The sequence below is a fragment of the Pimephales promelas genome, chromosome 1 (genome assembly GCF_988280905.1).
Source record: "Pimephales promelas chromosome 1, fPimPro1.hap1.1, whole genome shotgun sequence".
In the NCBI taxonomy this organism is placed as follows: domain Eukaryota; kingdom Metazoa; phylum Chordata; class Actinopteri; order Cypriniformes; family Leuciscidae; genus Pimephales; species Pimephales promelas.
In genome coordinates, this window is record NC_142769.1 from 16,718,952 (window position 1) to 16,738,288 (window position 19,337).

Sequence of the window (19,337 nt, forward strand, 5' to 3'; positions counted from 1 at the left end):
CAATGGAGGGACAGAAAACTCTCGGACAAAATGTAAAATATCTTATGCTTTCTGAAGATGAACGGAGGTCTTATGGGCTTGGAACCACATAATTTTCATTTTTGGGTGAAGTAACCTGTTAAGAATCCAAATTGTTTTTGGGGTAAATGTATTAATAGTTGGAGCTCCAAAAGTTGTATTTATAGCAGAAAGTGTTTACTACATTTAATTCAAGAATATTCCCTTTATGAAAGCCATGATTGCAAAACCTAAATTTTATTGTCCTTAAAAACTTGCAAATTGTGGAGAAATGCTCACCAGGAGATGTTTTGCTTGATGTTGCAGTGATGGTTGGTTTTGTTAGTGAAGGATGATGGCTGGTAAAAGTGCTGTTGTGATTTTGGTTTCTAGTTGTGTTTGGCTCTAGAGTTGCTGACGAGGATACAATACAACATATATTAAATAGTACTTCATAATAGAATAAATAGAGGAAAAAACATAACTCAGACTTTATATGAAAAAATAGCTCACCGGTAGTCAGTGCATTTGATGGTGTAATGCCTGTTATTGTATTTGTGGAAGAAATCAAAAATCATGATATTGACAGAAAGCAGAAAACAAATAAAAACTCTAAAGCATATTTCAGAAATGTCATTGTTGCCAATGCCTACACATTAGAGTCAAATATATACCTAACAGAAGTATATTTTAGCTGAGTTGGTTAAATGAATGACACGAACAATCAAATTATACAATAAAGACAGTACCACCATTGTAACTTTTCTGAGAGAAATTTGATTCACTCTTACGTGCGAGATTTTATAAACAAAGATGTAAAAGTTGTGTTCTTCTTCTGCTGAGCAAAGGAACAGTGTCTATCTAGATTTTTCCATTTACACATTTAGAAGACATATGCATTTACATTAAGTAAATGCATTAAGTATTAAGTTCCTTAATTTGAAAACTCTGATGCAATAATCTCTGTTTCCAATTACAGAAAACATGTACATCTTAAAGGGATACTCCACTTTTTTTGGAAATAGGCTCATTTTACAACTCCCCCAGAGTTAAACAGTTGAGTTTCAAACTGTCTGGTTACTGATATTCTTCTAAATATCAGAAAATCGGCTGAGTGGATTCCAAAACTGTGAAACTCAACTGTTTAACTCTGGGGAAGTTGTAAAATGAGCCTATTTCCAAAAAAAGTGGAGTATCCCTTTAAATGATTTCTCAATAAAGAACAAGTGTGGATAAACCATCATTGTACAAAATCAGACTCAATCAGCGGAAAGAAAACGATTTTATTAATTTGTGAAAAATCAAACACAAACTCGTAGGACTTAGTGCTACACTTGAAGCTGCAAAGAAACAGATAAAAACCACATTCTAATGGTCACTGACACCATTTATTGAACATGTCGAATCATGTTTAGGCACCATGAAAGTGGTTTGGCTTTTAGCGGTGTTCATCGACAAAACGAACTTGGACCAATCAGCTGTGAGCAAAGTGATACGTCTGAAACGATAAAGTCACTAAACCTGTTTCTACATCAAATTAAAGGTCACTACATAGCAACTCTGAGTTTGTTTAATAACCACTACTTTTACATTTATTCATTTAGCTGACGCTTTTAACCAACGCGACTTACAATTGCAACATACTGTATGTCAGAGGTCGCACGCCTCTGGAGCAATTAGGGGTTAAGTGTCTTGCTCAGGGAAACATTGGTGTCGAACCCGGGTCTCTCACACCAAAGGCACGTGACTTATCCACTGCACCATTACCACCCTTACCTGTACCTATCATAGTACAGGCCCTAGGTCTGCAAAGTGGTGCACTGTCTCTGTTGATTTCTGCTGTAGCAGGTTTACTGTAGGCTATATTTTTAGTATGATTTGAGCTATTTTGCTAAAGAGACAATTAGTGCCAAATTTTGCTCTAGCGATAAGAGAGGACGTAGTCTAATCTATAATCATGCAATGCAACAATCTCTGCTGCATATAACAAAAACAAGGATCTCAGATTATATGCATGTTAGAAGTATGATTCTGTAACAATGATATCCACAGAAGATAAAGATAATAATCCAAGGTTTATTAAACAAGTACAACTGAACAACATGTTGTTGACATGCTGAATGTCTTTTCTCTGGTTTTTCATTATTGTAAAGTCTGTGTTTGAATAAGCTACACACACACACACACACACACACACACACATGCGCATGCGCTGTTGTTAATTCATCTTTTGCAGACTGTATGGCAAACTCACCATCTGAAGGTAAACCAGGAACTGGTGCTGCACTTGTTGCATTAGACGGACCTGCAGTCTTGTTATCAGTGACTTCAGTAGCTGAAAATTATCAAACAGAGCATAGTAGAAACACGTTTTTTACATTTTTTTTATATATATATCCATGCCTTTGAACTATTTATAAGATGTCTGAGCAATAATTTGAAAAGTGGTCCTTCTGTGGCTTTCTGCTAGCAGTTACATTAGCAACTTGTTACTTGTTCAATATGGCAGCTGGGTAAATTCTGATGTTGTGCCAAATCCTTTCTCCTGTCCTCACAAGACTAAAAGAAGAAGCTATCACATCAGATCCTGTTCTTGGTTATCAAGTTGAACCAGTTGTGTTTGATTAGAAAAAAAGGGTAACACTTTATTTTACGACCTGTAAAAAAATGTGTAAGTACACTGAAATTACAGTGTATATTTCTGTAATTATAGTGTACATCCATGTAGGTATAAGGGAAAAATATGATAAGTTTTGGGTAATAAAGGGGTAACAAGCAACACTTTAATTTACAGCCCGCAGGAGTTAAACTTACCCTGTAACTACACAGAACAAGGGGGTAACAAACGCTACTTACTATGCAGCATTACGAAACAACACTATTTGCACTGTAATTACAGAGAAAGTTAATGTTATCAAAAAACAAACAAACAAACAAACAAACAAAAAAACATTTTAATAACACAGTATATTTGCCCTGATATAAGTGTCATTGCAATTCAATGGGATAAGGTAAGTACTAATTACCACATGGTACAGTCTAAATTAAAATCATAGCAAAAACAAATTATTTTGACTTTACATTAATCTAGTAAGTAATCTAGTAAGAAAAGCCAATAAATTAAAATTGTATCATAGTGTGTGTGTGTGTGTGTGTGTGTGTGTATATACATATATATATACTGTATGTGTGTGTGTGTGTATGTGTGTGTGTTAAATTTTTAACCCACAAATTACCCTGTAACATTGCACAAGAACATATTTTGCCAGAAATGTGATTCATTTATAAACAATAGACGTACAATTTTTGCATGGAATATATTAACAGAGGTACCTGTTATTTTTTAACTAATTAAATAATTTGCTTATATCTGCTTGTTACCCCTTTATTACCCCAAACTTAACATATTGTTCTCTTATACCTACACTGAAGTACACTATAATTACAGAAACAACACCGTAATTTCAGTACTTACAAAGTTATTTGCAGGTTATCTGCTTGTTACCGCTTTATTACCCCAAACTTAACATATTGTTCCCTTATACCCAGATGCAGACAGAGTGCACAGCTTTATTACTTGAGTAAAAGTACAGATACCCCTTGCTAAATTGGACTCAAGTACAAGTAAAAGTATTACAGTCAGATGTCTACTTAAGTAAAAGTACCGAAGTACTTGGTTTTAAAAGTATTTGAGTATCAAGAGTACATTTTCTAAATATTGCATTACTACTGCCACAGTGCTTACATTTATGTAAACGTCCTACATGGAGTTATGAAAAATGTTAATGTTAAATTGAAAGTAAAATCAAGTAATTTTCATCTTTTTACCATGTTGCTTTATTTAACATTTAAGAAAATTTCAGAATATTCAGAATATTGAAATAGTCTTGAAATAGTGAAACGAGTCGGCACATTCCCGGGATCATGCTTCATCCATTGTTTTGTCCATGGTTTCGTCTCTTATCTAAATCTGACCATAGGCTTGACCATAGGATAGGCTGTCCCAATGGCGCCTGCACAATCCAATCACATTTGAGAGGGAAACAACAAATTTAGGGTTTCCGAGATTTTTCTTTTTTTCCATTTTTCTTTTTTTTTTCTTCTTTTTTTTTTTTAGAAGTAGTAACGGGTACTCACGGTTATGGATAGAAATGTAGTGGAGTAAAGAGTACAATATTTCCCTCTCAAATGTACTTGAGTAAAATCATGAGTACTCCCCAAAAATGATACTCAAGGAAAGTACATATCCCTCAATATTGTACTTAAGTACTGTACTCAAGTAAATGTTCTCCATTCCTGTCCGGCTCTGCTTATACCTACACGGAAGTACGCTATAATTACAGAAACGTACACCGTAATTTCAGCGTACTTTCACAGTTGATTGCGGGTCGTAAAATAAAGTGTTACCAAAAAAAAGTTTACTGGTTGGTTTGCCTCCAGAAAAAGGGTTGAGAACCACTGGGTTAGCTTACTAACCATAAACTAGCAGAAAACAAGAGAAAATAAATATGTTCCTCGATTTTATGTGATAAAATCTCTGTGATAATCTCTGCTTCCAATAACAAAAGCATATGTGTACATCTTAAGTTATTTCTCAATTAAAGAACCAGTGAGGGTAAGTCATCATTTTACAAAATTAGACTTAATCAGTGAAAAGAAAATTATTTTATTCATCTGTGATAAAAATCAAACACAAACTCACAGTGGTTTGTGAAAGCAGTGGGGGTAGGACGTGGTTCTACACTTGAAGCTGCAAAGAAAAAGATATAAACCACAAAGCACTGTGTAACAGTCACTGGCACCATCTATTTTACATTCTCAAGCTGAGCATATTAGATATACCCAAACTGAACATGTTGTGATTTTTCTGTATCTAAACTATTTATAAAATGTGTTTAAAACAAGTGTGTATAAAATAATGCATCATGTCTGAAGTAGTGTTCTGTGTGTAGGTTTCTGCCATAGCAGGCGCTCTGGTTTTCCTACTATTTGCAAAGTCTGTGTTAGCATAAGCTACACACAAGTAAGTTAATATTTAAAAAAAAATGAATCCCATTAGCATGTTTTGCATAACTGTCTAGCTTAACATGAATACACATCTTAGGTCTGGTGTATATTGTCAAATAGATGGCACTGTTGCTGATGAATGATGGATTTGGGAAACATTTTTCTGAATTAAAAAAAAAAACTGTGGGAGTTATTCTTTTATCTTTTGCAGACTGTATGGCCAACTCACCATTATCTGGAGAAACAGGACCTGGTGCTGCACTTGAAGCTGCATAGACAGATATAAAATCTTGTGATCACTGACTGCAGTAACTTAATATTTTCTATCAGAGCATAGTAGAAACACATGGATATTTTCCTTGTCATTTCCATGCATTTGATCTATTTATAAGATGTCTGAGCAATGCCTTGAAAGTGGTCCGTGTGTGGCTTTCTGTTAGGAGTTAAATTAGCAACTTGTTACTTCTTCAGCATTGCAGATGGGTACTCTGATGTTTTGCCAAATCCTTTCCCCTGCCAGAATCCCACCACACAAGACTTTAAGGTTTCTTATTTTCTAATACAATAAGTCTGTTAAGATTGTCAACTAGATAGCTCAGTCTTTCTATCTGACCCATCCAATTTAACCTCTACTAATCTTGGTATTGAAGTCTCTACTAATGAGCTGATGAATTGAACCAGTTGTGTTTGAATATAAAAAAAAAAAGTTTACTGTTGGTATGTAAACTGGATAAGTTTACTAATGGTAAATAACAGAAAACAATATAAAATCAATTTGTAAACTGGCAACTTGTAGCTTCTGTTATATGATAAATGATAATAAAAGCAAATACAGAGATTAACAAGTAACATATAATTAGAAGCATTATGTCCATAATGGACATAATGCTTCTAATTATATAATGCTCTTCCCAAAAGAGTTCCAGACAAATGAATTGCTTTATGGTTGTTGGGTGGAGGTCAGACTTGACAAGACATTGGTTAGACACTCGGATGTGGCTTTTCTCTCACATGTTAACAGACTTGTGAAAAGTTGCATCCTGAGTCTGACTCTCCGGGGGGATTGGGCTTTCCTGCTGATATTTCCTGTCCAGCCCTGCTCTCTGCTTATCTGTGTTTGTGACCCTTTGCATGACTCAATGCTGAACTGGTGAAAGAAAGATGAGAAGTCTAATAAACTAATCATCCCTTTGTGAAAAAGAAGTACACTTTTACTTACTTTTAAAAAGAGTACTTTTATTATTTATATTTATAATGATATATATGGGGGCAGTCATGGTCTAATCATGGTTGCTGCTTCGATTCTCAGCACTGGCTGGAAATGACTGAAACCCCCAATCGCTCTCCAGGCGCCACACTAATAAATAAATAAATAAATAGCTGAACACTGGTGTGTGTATGTAGTTTGTAGTTTGTGTGTTCACTACTCACTACTCCTAATGTGTGTGCACAAACTTGCATGGGTTAAATGTAGAGGACACATTCAAGAGTATGGGTTTAAAAGTTTTCACTTTTTAACTTTATATCAGTGGCGAGCGGTGACTTTTTTAACCGGTTATGCTGGGTGATGCGTTATGTAAAAAAATGCACCTATGCACTTTGAATGGGTTTATAATAAGCGTGTTCGCTCTAGACAGAGTGTTAGCTTCTCAGTTGCTTAATCTCGAGACACATGGTAACACAGCTAAACGTTTCCTATATTTGACCATTTAATAAAAGTTGATGCATTCATTCGCAGCAGTAAAAGCTGTCTTGTTGAGTCATGCGTAACTTTCGCGCCATTTCAAATGTATATGCCAAAAGGGTTTTTATTCATTTCATAATTAAAGGGGGGGTTGATTGCGATTTCACTTTTTTCATTTTAAATAGTGTGTAATGTTGCTGTTGGTGCATGAACAGTATCTGCAAAGTTGCAGCACTGAAAGTTCAATGTAAGCAGAGATATCGTCTTTTAAATATCAGGAAGTATATTGCCTACAAAAACGACTCGATTGGGACTACAGCTGGGTATTAGACGTCACTAACCCACACATTTGCATCAACCCCTCCCTCTGGAAAATGCAAAAAAGGGCATGCGCATATTTCTGCAGCTCGTCGAGTGTGTTGTGTTCACCCAGCTGTCAGGTCTTCTGTGTTCGAGCTTCCCGCGAACGCTGTACTTCGTCAACAATGGATACAATTTATTTCGTCAACAATAGATACAATTTATGTTTGATTATGTTCCTGAAAATGACTATTGTAATCTAGCTCTCTGTGCGGCACATTTTACGAAAGACAGCTTCCAGAATCTCCACGAATTCAATGCCGGATTCAACAAGAAACTGTAACTAAAACATGAAGCAGTTCCAACTTTAAAACCAGAGGCAGCAGTTGTTGGGCCACAACATGTTAGTAGGCTAAGACTTAATCATTAGGGGTTCAAGCACGAAGTGCTGAAACCCTATTGTAATTGTATTGATTTTTAGGGGTTCAAGCACGAAGTGCTGAAACCCTATTGTTTTTGTACTGATTTTTATTATTAGGGGTTCAAGCACGAAGTGCTGAAACCCTATTGTTTTTGTACTGATTTTTATTATTATTATTATTCTCCCCTAAAACGCATCGTGCAGCCCAAACCGTAAGGGCTAGAGCTCTGAAACTTTGTCAGATGGTAGTACAAAAATCGAGGAGAGGTTATCAAATTATGAGCCCGATTGGCCCATAGGTGGCGCTATAACAACCAATTGCGCGAAACTGCTCATAACTCCTAGACCGTAAGTCGTACACTCAAGTGTCTTATATCTTTGGAAAGCTATTCACCTGACGAAAAAAACGTATATCTCCGATTTCATTTCCAGTATGCAAATTTTTCCGCCATTTTGAATTTTGTTGAAAAACTACTTTTGCAAACTAGTCCCTGGTTTTTTACCCGATTGGAACCAAACCAGTGCAGAAATGTTCTCTGGAGTCTGAAGATCAATAATTATCAAAAAAAATGTTGAAATTTCTCGTTCCCGTCGCTAGGGGAAGCAAAATAAACGTTGTGGGAGGAGCCTATTTTACTAAAATGGCTATAACTCGAGAAGTAAATGAGATATCTTCACCAAACTCGGTACACATGTGTAAGAGTTCAATTTGAGGTCACAGTAAAAAAATAGCGACGATTGAACACTAGGTGGCGCTATAATATGAAAAAAACATAAAAAGGGCTATGACCACATGACCGTTAGTCCGATTGACTTGAAAATTGGTATGCAGTGTCTTGGACCAAGGCCCCATGTATATCTATGAGGACATTGGCGTATCTAAAAAAACATGGCCGCCATCGGCCAATGAATTTTGTGCATCTATGAAACAAGGTTAACGAAGGCCGATCGGAACGAAACTCGTTGGGCATGTTTGACTCATGGCCCTAGAGGTCTGTAAGAATTTTTAAAGAAATCGGCCACTAGTTGGCGCTAACGAGTTTTATGGCTCTGTTATCACGTGGTGTTGCACACACCCCCATAATATGTATGTCAATTGATAGATCTCCTCACGCTGAACAACTTTGCCTCAAGAACCATTGCTGTCAATCAAATCGTTCGTTAAATTTTCACGAATATGTTAAAAACGTACTTTTGCGAACTAGTCCCTGGTTTTTTGCCGGATTGGAACCAGACCAGTCTAGGACAATTCTTTGGACACTCTAGATCAATAATTATCAAAAAAAGTTGAACTTTGTCATTTGTTTTGCTATAACAGGGTCATTAATAAAAGGGGGCATGACAAAATGCACCCAAAAGCCTATAAATCCTAAAGGAAAAGTCAGAACTTCACAAAAATTGATGAGCACATGTGTCGTAACTTATTAAACAAGCATGCAAAGTTTCATGGAGATCGGACTATAGGTGGCGCTATAACTGTTAAAAATGTTAAAAACAATGTATTCCCTATGGTAAATTGCCATTATTGAAACTTAAATCTTAATGTCTTTTGATGCTTTTGTGCTTAAAGGCCTTAAAGGCCTAAACTGCTTGAACCCCGCTAAATGCTGCTTGCAGCTTTAATTATTATTATTATTATTATTCTCCCCTAAAACGCATCGTGCAGCCCAAACCGTAAGTGCTGGAGCTCTGAAACTTTGTCAGATGGTAGTACAAAAATCGAGGAGAGGTTATCAAATTATGACCCCGATTGGCCCATAGGTGGCGCTATAGCAACCAATTGCGCGAAACTGCTCATAACTCCTAGACCGTAAGTCGTACGCTCAAGTGTCTTATATCATTGGAAAGCTGGTCACCTGATGAAAAAAATGTATATCTCCGATTTCATTTCCGTCATGATAGATTTTCCGTCATTTTGAATTTTGTCGAAAAACTACTTTTGCGAACTAGTCCCTGGTTTTTTGCCCGATCGAAACCAAACCAGTGCAGGAATGTTCTCTGGAGTCTGAAAATCAATAATTATCAAAAAAATGTTGAAAAAGTCTCTTTGCGGTCGCTAGGGGGCGCAAAATAAATGTTGTGGGAGGAGCCTATTTTACTAAAATGGCTATAACTCGAGAAGTAAATGAGATATCCTCAACAAACTCGGTACACATATGTATAAGCTCAATTTGAGGTCACAGTAAAAAAATCGCCACGATGGAACACTAGGTGGCGCTATAAAACGAATAAAACTAAAAAAGGGCTCTGACCAGCTGACCGTTAGTCCGATTGACTTGAAAATTGGTATGCAGTGTCTTTGTCCAAGGCCCCATGTATGTGTATGAGGACATTGGTGTATCTCAAAAAACATGGCCGCCATCGGCCAATGAAATTTGAGCACCTATAAAACAAGGTTAACGAAGGCCGATCGGAACGAAACTCGTTGGGCATGTTTGACTCATGCCCCTAGAGATCTGTAAGAATTTTGAAAGAAATCGGCCACTAGTTGGCGCTAACGAGTTTTATGGCTCTGTTATCACGTGGTGTTGCATACACCCCCACAATATGTATATCAATTGATAGATCTCCTCATGCTGAACAACTTTGCCTCAAGAACCATTGCTGTCAATCAAATCGTTCGTTAAATATTCACGAATATGTTAAAAACGTACTTTTGCGAACTAGTCCCTGGTTTTTTGCCGGATCGGAACCAGACCAGTCTAGGACAATTCTTTGGACACTCTAGATCAATAATTATCAAAAAAAAGTTGAACTTTGTCATTTATTTTGCTATAACAGGGTCATTTATAAAAGAGGGCATGACAAAATGCACCCAAAAGCCTATAAATCCTAAAGGAAAAGTCAGAACTTCACAAAAATTGATGAGCACATGTGTCATAACTTATTCAACAAGCATGCAAAGTTTCATGGAGATCGGACTATAGGTGGCGCTATAACTGTTAAAAATGTTAAAAACAATGTATTCCCTATGGTAAATTGCCATTATTGAAACTTAAAACTTAATGTCTTTTGATGCTTTTGTGCTTAAAGGCCTTAACGGCCTAAACTGCTTGAACCCCGCTAAATGCTGCTTGCAGCTTTAATTAGGGGTTCAAGCACGAAGTGCTGAAACCCTATTGTAATTGTATTGATTTTTATTATTATTAGGGGTTCAAGCACGAAGTGCTGAAACCCTATTGTAATTGTATTGATTTTTAGGGGTTCAAGCACGAAGTGCTGAAACCCTATTGTTATTGTATTGATTTTTATTATTATTATTATTATTATTCTCCCCTAAAACGCATCGTGCAGCCCAAACCGTAAGTGCTGGAGCTCTGAAACTTTGTCAGATGGTAGTACAAAAATCGAGGAGAGGTTATCAAATTATGACCCCGATTGGCCCATAGGTGGCGCTATAGCAACCAATTGCGCGAAACTGCTCATAACTCCTAGACCGTAAGTCGTACGCTCAAGTGTCTTATATCATTGGAAAGCTGGTCGCCTGATGAAAAAAATGTATATCTCCGATTTCATTTCCGTCATGATAGATTTTCCGTCATTTTGAATTTTGTCGAAAAACTACTTTTGCGAACTAGTCCCTGGTTTTTTGCCCGATCGGAACCAAACCAGTGCAGGAATGTTCTCTGGAGTCTGAAGATCAATAATTATCAAAAAAATGTTGAAAAAGTCTCTTTGCGGTCGCTAGGGGGCGCAAAATAAATGTTGTGGGAGGAGCCTATTTTACTAAAATGGCTATAACTCAAGAAGTAAATGAGATATCCTCAACAAACTCGGTACACATATGTATAAGCTCAATTTGAGGTCACAGTAAAAAAATCGCCACGATGGAACACTAGGTGGCGCTATAAAACGAATAAAACTAAAAAAGGGCTCTGACCAGCTGACCGTTAGTCCGATTGACTTGAAAATTGGTATGCAGTGTCTTTGTCCAAGGCCCCATGTATGTGTATGAGGACATTGGTGTATCTCAAAAAACATGGCCGCCATCGGCCAATGAAGTTTGAGCACCTATAAAACAAGGTTAACGAAGGCCGATCGGAACGAAACTCGTTGGGCATGTTTGACTCATGGCCCTAGAGGTCTGTAAGAATTTTGAAAGAAATCGGCCACTAGTTGGCGCTAACGAGTTTTATGGCTCTGTTATCACGTGGTGTTGCACACACCCCCATAATATGTATATCAATTGATAGATCTCCTCATGCTGAACAACTTTGCCTCAAGAACCATTGCTGTCAATCAAATCGTTCGGTAAATATTCACGAATATGTTAAAAACCTACTTTTGCGAACTAGTCCCTGGTTTTTTGCCCGATCGGAACCAGACCAGTCTGGGACAATTCTTTGGACTCTCTAGATCAATAATTATCCAAAAAAGTTGAACTTTGTCATTTGTTTTGCTATAACAGGGTCATTTATAAAAGGGGGCATGACAAAATGCACCCAAAAGCCTATAAATCCTAAAGGAAAAGTCAGAACTTCACAAAAATTGATGAGCACATGTGTCATAACGTATTCAATAAGCATGCAAAGTTTCATGGAGATCGGACTATAGGTGGCGCTATAACTGTTAAAAATGTTAAAAACAATGTATTCCCTATGGTAAATTGCCATTATTGAAACTTAAACCTTAATGTCTTTTGATGCTTTTGTGCTTAAAGGCCTTAAAGGCCTAAACTGCTTGAACCCCGCTAAATGCTGCTTGCAGCTTTAATTATTATTATTATTATTATTATTCTGCCGTAAAACGCATCGTGCAGACCAAACCGTAAGTGCTGCAGTTCTGAAACTTTGTCAGATGGTAGTACAAAAATCGAGGAGAGGTTATCAAATTATGAGCCCGATTGGCCCATAGGTGGCGCTATAGCGACCAATTGCGCGAAACTGCTCATAACTCCTAGACCGTAAGTCGTACACTCAAGTGTCTTATATCGTTGGAAAGCTGGTCACCTGACGAAAAAAACGTATATCTCCGATTTCATTTCCGTCATGATAGATTTTCCGCCATTTTGAATTTTGTCGAAAAACTACTTTTGCGAACTAGTCCCTGGTTTTTTGCCCGATCGGAACCAAACCAGTGCAGAAATGTTCTCTGGAGTCTGAAGATCAATAATTATCAAAAAAATGTTGAAATTTCTCGTTCCGGTCGCTAGGGGACGCAAAATAAACGTTGTGGGGGGAGCCTATTTTACTAAAATGGCTATAGCTCGAGAAGTAAATGAGATATCTTCACCAAACTCGGTACACATGTGTAAGAGTTCAATTTGAGGTGACTGTAAAAAAATCGCGACGATTGAACACTAGGTGGCGCTATAAAATGAAAAAAACAGATAAACACCTGACCGTCAGTCCGATTGACTTGAAAATTGGTATGCAGTGTCTTGGTCCAAGGCCTCATGTAAGTCTATGAGGACATTGGTGTATCTCAAAAAAACATGGCCGCCATCGGCCAATGAAGTTTGAGCATCTATGAAACAAGGTTAACGAAGGCCGATCGGAACGAAACTCGTTGGGAATGTTCGACTCATGGCCCTAGAGGTCTGTAAGAATTTTGAAAGAAATCGGCCACTAGTTGGCGCTAACGAGTTTTATTGCTCTGTAATCACGTGGTGTTGCAAACACCCCCACAAAATGTATATCAATTGATAGATCTCCTCATGATGAACAACTTTGCCTCAAGAACCATTGCTGTCAATCAATTCGTTCGTTAAATATTCACGAATATGTTAAAAACCTACTTTTGCGAACTAGTCCCTGGTTTTTTGCCCGATCGGAACCAGACTAGTCTAGGATAATTCTTTGGACTCTCTTGATCAATAATTATCCAAAAAAAGTTCAACTTTGTCATTTGTCTTGCTATAACAGGGTCATTTACAAAAGGGCGTGACAAAAAGCCCCCAAAAGCCTGTAAATCCTAAAGAAAAACTCAGAACTTTACAAAAATTGATGAGCATATGTGTCATAACATGCTGAAGAAGCATGCACAGTTTCATGGAGATCGGACCATAGGTGGCGCTATAACTGTTAAAAAGCTTTAAAACCATGTATTTCCAATGGTAAATTGCCAGTATTGGCTGTAAATGGTGTTTTCCATCTCTGATCATATCATAATGTTAAAACCAGTGCAGTACAATTCTCTGGACTCTCTAGATCAATAATTATAACAAAAAGTTGAACTACGTCATGTGGATGACTATAATAGGATGGCTTCAACATTTAGTGTGTTGAAGCCATCTATTACTACACTTTCAGTGTCCCTGAAAGCGTTGATCTCTTCAATAAACAAGTCAGAACACGTGACATTAAATAATCATGAACATTTTCAGACAGATCTGACAAAATATGCCTAAATAACAGTTAAAAAAGGTGAAATGATATCAAAATGATGGTCTATTAAGCCAATAAGTGGTGTTTTACTGCCCTCTGCTGTTCAAAATAGTAAGTGTCTCACTACTCAACTATAATTAATATTATGACTTTATTAATGATCTATTTTAACATTTGCAATCACATTTAGTCAAATATTGATCACAATCATTTTTTTTGTCAAAGTTTATCACTTCAGTTGTTCTGAATCTTCACATAATTGCTATTAACGTGGTAAATAGCTATACTATATTCCTAGAATCACATTAAAATCCAATCATCCAAGCCCCAATCACTGTAAATAATGATAAATCATGCTAGAACGTGGTAAATTAATGTACACTATGGTCAGAGGTGTAGTGGTAAAAAAAGAGGTGGGTAAACTATAAATTCTGGTGTATTATTTCGAATAATAAGACACTATGGGCTGTTACTCTAGGGGCTGATCAAATTAAATCATTTACACTGAAAAAACACAATTGCATAAAATAATGTTATGACATTTATTTAAATTTACATAAGAAACTGGGAAAGAATGATACTACTTTTAAACATTTAACACTAAACCGCCAGTAGGTGGTGGCAGGCGACCGTCTTAATGAGTGAGTCATTCAACTCATTCATTCAAACGATTCGTTCAAACGGCTGATCATTCAAGAATAAGACCGATGTTTTTGAATGTGTCTTTGAATCTTTGACTCAATCGATTCGTTCAAAATGCTGAATGATTCAGTAATGAAAACACGTCGAGTGTTCCTGTGACATGTGCCGTGGTTCTGCTGTGTTGTTTGGAACTATTTTCGCTGCTGAAACACAACAAAAACAGCCAATATAGCATCTAAAATGTAAGTGATTTAATTTTTTACTGTTTATTGAACTGTTGTAGGAAATCAATGTCACATTTTCAATCGTGATGGCGTTCAGGAAAAATAAGAGACCCCATTTACACCTGGTATTAAAATGCGATCTGTATCCAGACAAGTTATCCGGATAATAAGTACCGATTCCATTTACACCTGGCCACATACATGTGTTTTTGCAAAACGGATATAAATCCGATCTTAAACTCCCGCGTACGCAGATTTAATGGATTGAACGACACCAAAAGCAACAGATATGAGCTGCATTTCGTTGATCATCAGCTAATTTCCAAATCAAAGACATCAATAAAAGAGTGGAAACACCGCTGGTAAGATAATTTCGTTTCTTTACTTGAAGATGATTGTGTGTTAAGCGTCTGTGACTTACTTTCACTTTTATTTGCGATGTTTGCACGTTGGCTCGATGAATAGACGCTCAGCTGCTCATCTGCGGTGATGGGTGATCCGTGTCGCAGTAGCGCCGTCATATCTGACTATAACATGACATATATAGCCTATATAACAAGCTCACTCGTTTATTTTTTTGCCTTTTTGGGAGGAGTAAAATATACATATGTGGTTTCAACAACCAGATTGCGTTTACACCTAGTAAAGATCCGGACACAATGCGAGCCAGACTACCTCCAGATGTGGTCAGGCAGATCCAATCGCGATCCGATCACAACGCATTTACACCTTGCATTAACATGCGTTTTTTATTATCCGGATAACTTATCTGGATACAGATCGCATTTTAATACCAGGTGTAAATGGGGTCTGAGTGTGTTCTGCGCTCATTTGTGTAGATTTCTGCTCGAGAGGCTGCGCGAGGGTCAACAGTGCAACCTTACCGTCAGTAATAGTCAACAACACAGTAATGTAGCGAAAATATGAAAGAGTTCGTCTTAGGTGCCTGTTGACTTTGGATCAATGCATTGTTTGTGTGTTGTTGCATAAGGAGATAAAGAAATAACACAATTGGTGACAGTGATCAATCAACACAAAAGGAACAATGATATAAATGAACAAAGATATGAGTACTAATCACAATAAAACAGGCAGTAAAAAAAATCATTGAAACAAACAATCTTACAACATGGCTCAGGGCACATGTCTGGCAAACAAATTAATCAATTAGCAGCGCACAGGCTGACAGTGACATTAAATCATAAAAAGGCATAAACAATGTAAACACAATCAAATTAATAGATGGACTCACGTAATTCATGAAGACACACACAGTGTGCCAGGAAAGAGTGCAAAGAATGAGCCAAAGGGTTCACAATCAATTTATAGGCAACAGGTGAGTCGAATGGTGAAGTGGCAGAGTCTCATTGAAAAAGCGAAATGGAGTTGAAAGAGATTAGAAAGGAAATCTTTTCAATTACTATTAATAGTCGTGTGTGTGTGTGTGTGTGTGTGTGCGTGTGCATGCATTTGTGTGTAAGCATGCTTTATGAAGTTAACGTGAAAAAAATGGTTTGCTTTAGTGCAGAATATTGGAGAAACAAAGTATTTCAAAATGGAAGTGTGCCAATAAGTGGTCTTCTACTGCCCTCTGCTGGCCACTTTTCTTATTAATAGTCTTTTCACTTGCTATATTGTGGTAAACCATCCTATAACATGGTATATCAAGGTAAACTATGGAAAATCATGTTAGATTCATGGTAAATCATACTAGAACATGGTAAATCATGAAAAATCACATTGAAATATGGTTTATCATGGTAAATAATGCTTGCTACATAAAACTTAATGTCTTTTGATGCTTTTGTGCTTAAAGGCCTTAAAGGCCTGAACTGCTTGAACCCCGCTAAATGCTGCTTGCAGCTTTAATTATTATTATTATTCTCCCCTAAAACGCATCGTGCAGCCCAAACCGTAAGGGCTAGAGCTCTGAAACTTTGTCAGATGGTAGTACAAAAATCGAGGAGAGGTTATCAAATTATGAGCCCGATTGGCCCATAGGTGGCGCTATAGCAACCAATTGCGCGAAACGGCTCATAACTCCTAGACCGTAAGTCGTACACTCAAGTGTCTTATATCATTGGAAAGCTGGTCACCTGACGAAAAAAACGTATATCTCCGATTTCATTTCGGGTATGGAAATTTTTCCGCCATTTTGAATTTTGTCGAAAAACTACTTTTGCGAACTAGTCCCTGGTTTTTTGCCAGATAGGAACCAAACCAGTGCAGAAATGTTCTCTGGAGTCTGAAGATCAATAATTATCAAAAAAATGTTGAAATTTCTATTTCCGGTCGCTAGGGGAAGCAAAATAAACGTTGTGGGAGGAGCCTATTTTACTAAATTGGCTATAACTCGAGAAGTAAATGAGATATCTTCACCAAACTCGGTACACATGTGTACGAGTTCAATTTGAGGTCACAGTAAAAAAATAGCGACGATTGAACACTAGGTGGCGCTATAATATGAAAAAAACATAAAAAGGGCTATGACCACATGACCGTTAGTCCGATTGACTTGAAAATTGGTATGCAGTGTCTTGGACCAAGGCCCCATGTATATCTATGAGGACATTGGCGTATCTAAAAAAACATGGCCGCCATCGGCCAATGAAGTTTGTGCATCTATGAAACAAGGTTAACGAAGCCCGATCGGAACGAAACTCGTTGGGCATGTTTGACTCATGGCCCTAGAGGTCTGTAAGAATTTTGAAAGAAATCGGCCACTAGTTGGCGCTAACGAGTTTTATGGCTCTGTTATCACGTGGTGTTGCACACACCCCCACAATATGTATATCAATTGATAGATCTCCTCACGCTGAACAACTTTGCCTCAAGAACCATTGCTGTCAATCAAATCGTTCGTTAAATATTCACGAATATGTTAAAAACGTACTTTTGCGAACTAGTCCCTGGTTTTTTGCCCGATCGGAACCAGACCAGTCTAGGACAATTCTTTGGACACTCTAGATCAATAATTATCAAAAAAAGTTGAACTGTGTCATTTGTTTTGCTATAACAGGGTCATTAATAAAAGGGGGGATGACAAAATGCACCCAAAAGCCTATAAATCCTAAAGGAAAAGTCAGAACTTCACAAAAATTGATGAGCACATGTGTCATAACTTATTCAACAAGCATGCAAAGTTTCATGGAGATCGGACTATAGGTGGCGCTATAACTGTTAAAAATGTTAAAAACAATGTATTCCCTATGGTAAATTGCCATTATTGAAACTTAAACCTTAATGTCTTTTGATGCTTTTGTGCTTAAAGGCCTTAAAGGCCTAAACTGCTTGAACCCCGCTAAATGCTGCTTGCAGCTTTAATTATTATTATTATTATTATTATTCTCCCCTAAAACGCATCGTGCAGCCCAAACCGTAAGGGCTAGAGCTCTGAAACTTTGTCAGATGGTAGTACAAAAATCGAGGAGAGGTTATCAAATTATGAGCCCGATTGGCCCATAGGTGGCGCTATAGCGACTAATTGCGCGAAACGGCTCATAACTCCTAGACCGTAAGTCGTACACTCAAGTGTCTTATATCATTGGAAAGCTGGTCACCAGACGAAAAAAACGTATATCTCCGATTTCATTTCCAGTATGGAAATTTTTCCGCCATTTTGAATTTTGTCGAAAAACTACTTTTGCGAACTAGTCCCTGGTTTTTTGCCCGATCGGAACCAAACCAGTGCAGAAATGTTCTCTGGAGTCTGAAGATCAATAATTATCAAAAAAATGTTGAAATTTCTATTTCCGGTCGCTAGGGGAAGCAAAATAAACGTTGTGGGAGGAGCCTATTTTACTAAATTGGCTATAACTCAAGAAGTAAATGAGATATCTTCACCAAACTCGGTACACATGTGTACGAGTTCAATTTGAGGTCACAGTAAAAAAATAGCGACGATTGAACACTAGGTGGCGCTATAACATGAAAAAAACATAAAAAGGGCTATGACCACAAGACCGTTAGTCCGATTGACTTGAAAATTGGTATGCAGTGTCTTGGACCAAGGCCCCATGTATATCTATGAGGACATTGGCGTATGTAAAAAAACATGGCCGCCATCGGCCAATGAAGTTTGAGCACCTGTGAGACAAGGTTAACGGAGGCCCATCGGAACGAAACTCGATGGGCATGTTCGACTCATGGCCCTAGAGGTCTGTAAGAATTTTGAAAAAAATCGGCCACTAGTTGGCGCTAACGAGTTTTATGGCTCTGTTATCACGTGGTGTTGCACACACCCCCACAATATGTATATCAATTGATAGATCTCCTCATGTTGAACAACTTTGCCTCAAGAACCATTGCTGTCAATCAAATCGTTCGTTAAATATTCACGAATATGTTAAAAACGTACTTTTGCGAACTAGTCCCTGGTTTTTTGCCCGATCGGAACCAGACCAGTCTGGGACAATTCTTTGGACTCTCTAGATCAATAATTATCAAAAAAAGTTGAACTTTGTCATTTGTTTTGCTATAACAGGGTCAATTAAAAAAGGGGGCATGACAAAATGCACCCAAAAGCCTATAAATCCTAAAGGAAAAGTCAGAACTTCACAAAAATTGATGAGCATATGTGTCATAACGTATTCAACAAGCCTGCAAAGTTTCATGGAGATCGGACTATAGGTGGCGCTATAATTGTTAAAAATATTAAAAACAATGTATACCCTATAGTAAATTGCCATTATTAAAACTTACAACTTAATGTCTTTTGATGCTTTTGTGCTTAAAGG

At 37.4% G+C, this 19,337-nt stretch overlaps 1 protein-coding gene across 5 annotated transcripts in view; it reads right to left on the reverse strand.

Moving 5' to 3' along the window:
* LOC120477522 (uncharacterized) overlaps positions 1 to 19,337 on the reverse strand; it is a 133,995-nt gene that overhangs the window by 5,637 nt on the left and 109,021 nt on the right. For 3 of the 5 annotated variants that reach the window (XM_089128312.1, XM_089128302.1, XM_089128310.1), the window contains 5 exons: positions 5,234 to 5,272; positions 4,700 to 4,747; positions 2,252 to 2,332; positions 511 to 546; positions 298 to 411 (listed from right to left, as the gene is read on the reverse strand). In XM_089128312.1, coding sequence (XP_088984438.1) covers positions 298 to 411; positions 511 to 546; positions 2,252 to 2,332; positions 4,700 to 4,747; positions 5,234 to 5,272 — 318 coding nt within the window. The remainder of the gene's footprint in view (positions 1 to 297; positions 412 to 510; positions 547 to 2,251; positions 2,333 to 4,699; positions 4,748 to 5,233; positions 5,273 to 19,337) is intronic. The other 2 variants (XM_089128305.1, XM_089128314.1) reach the window with 2 other exon arrangements.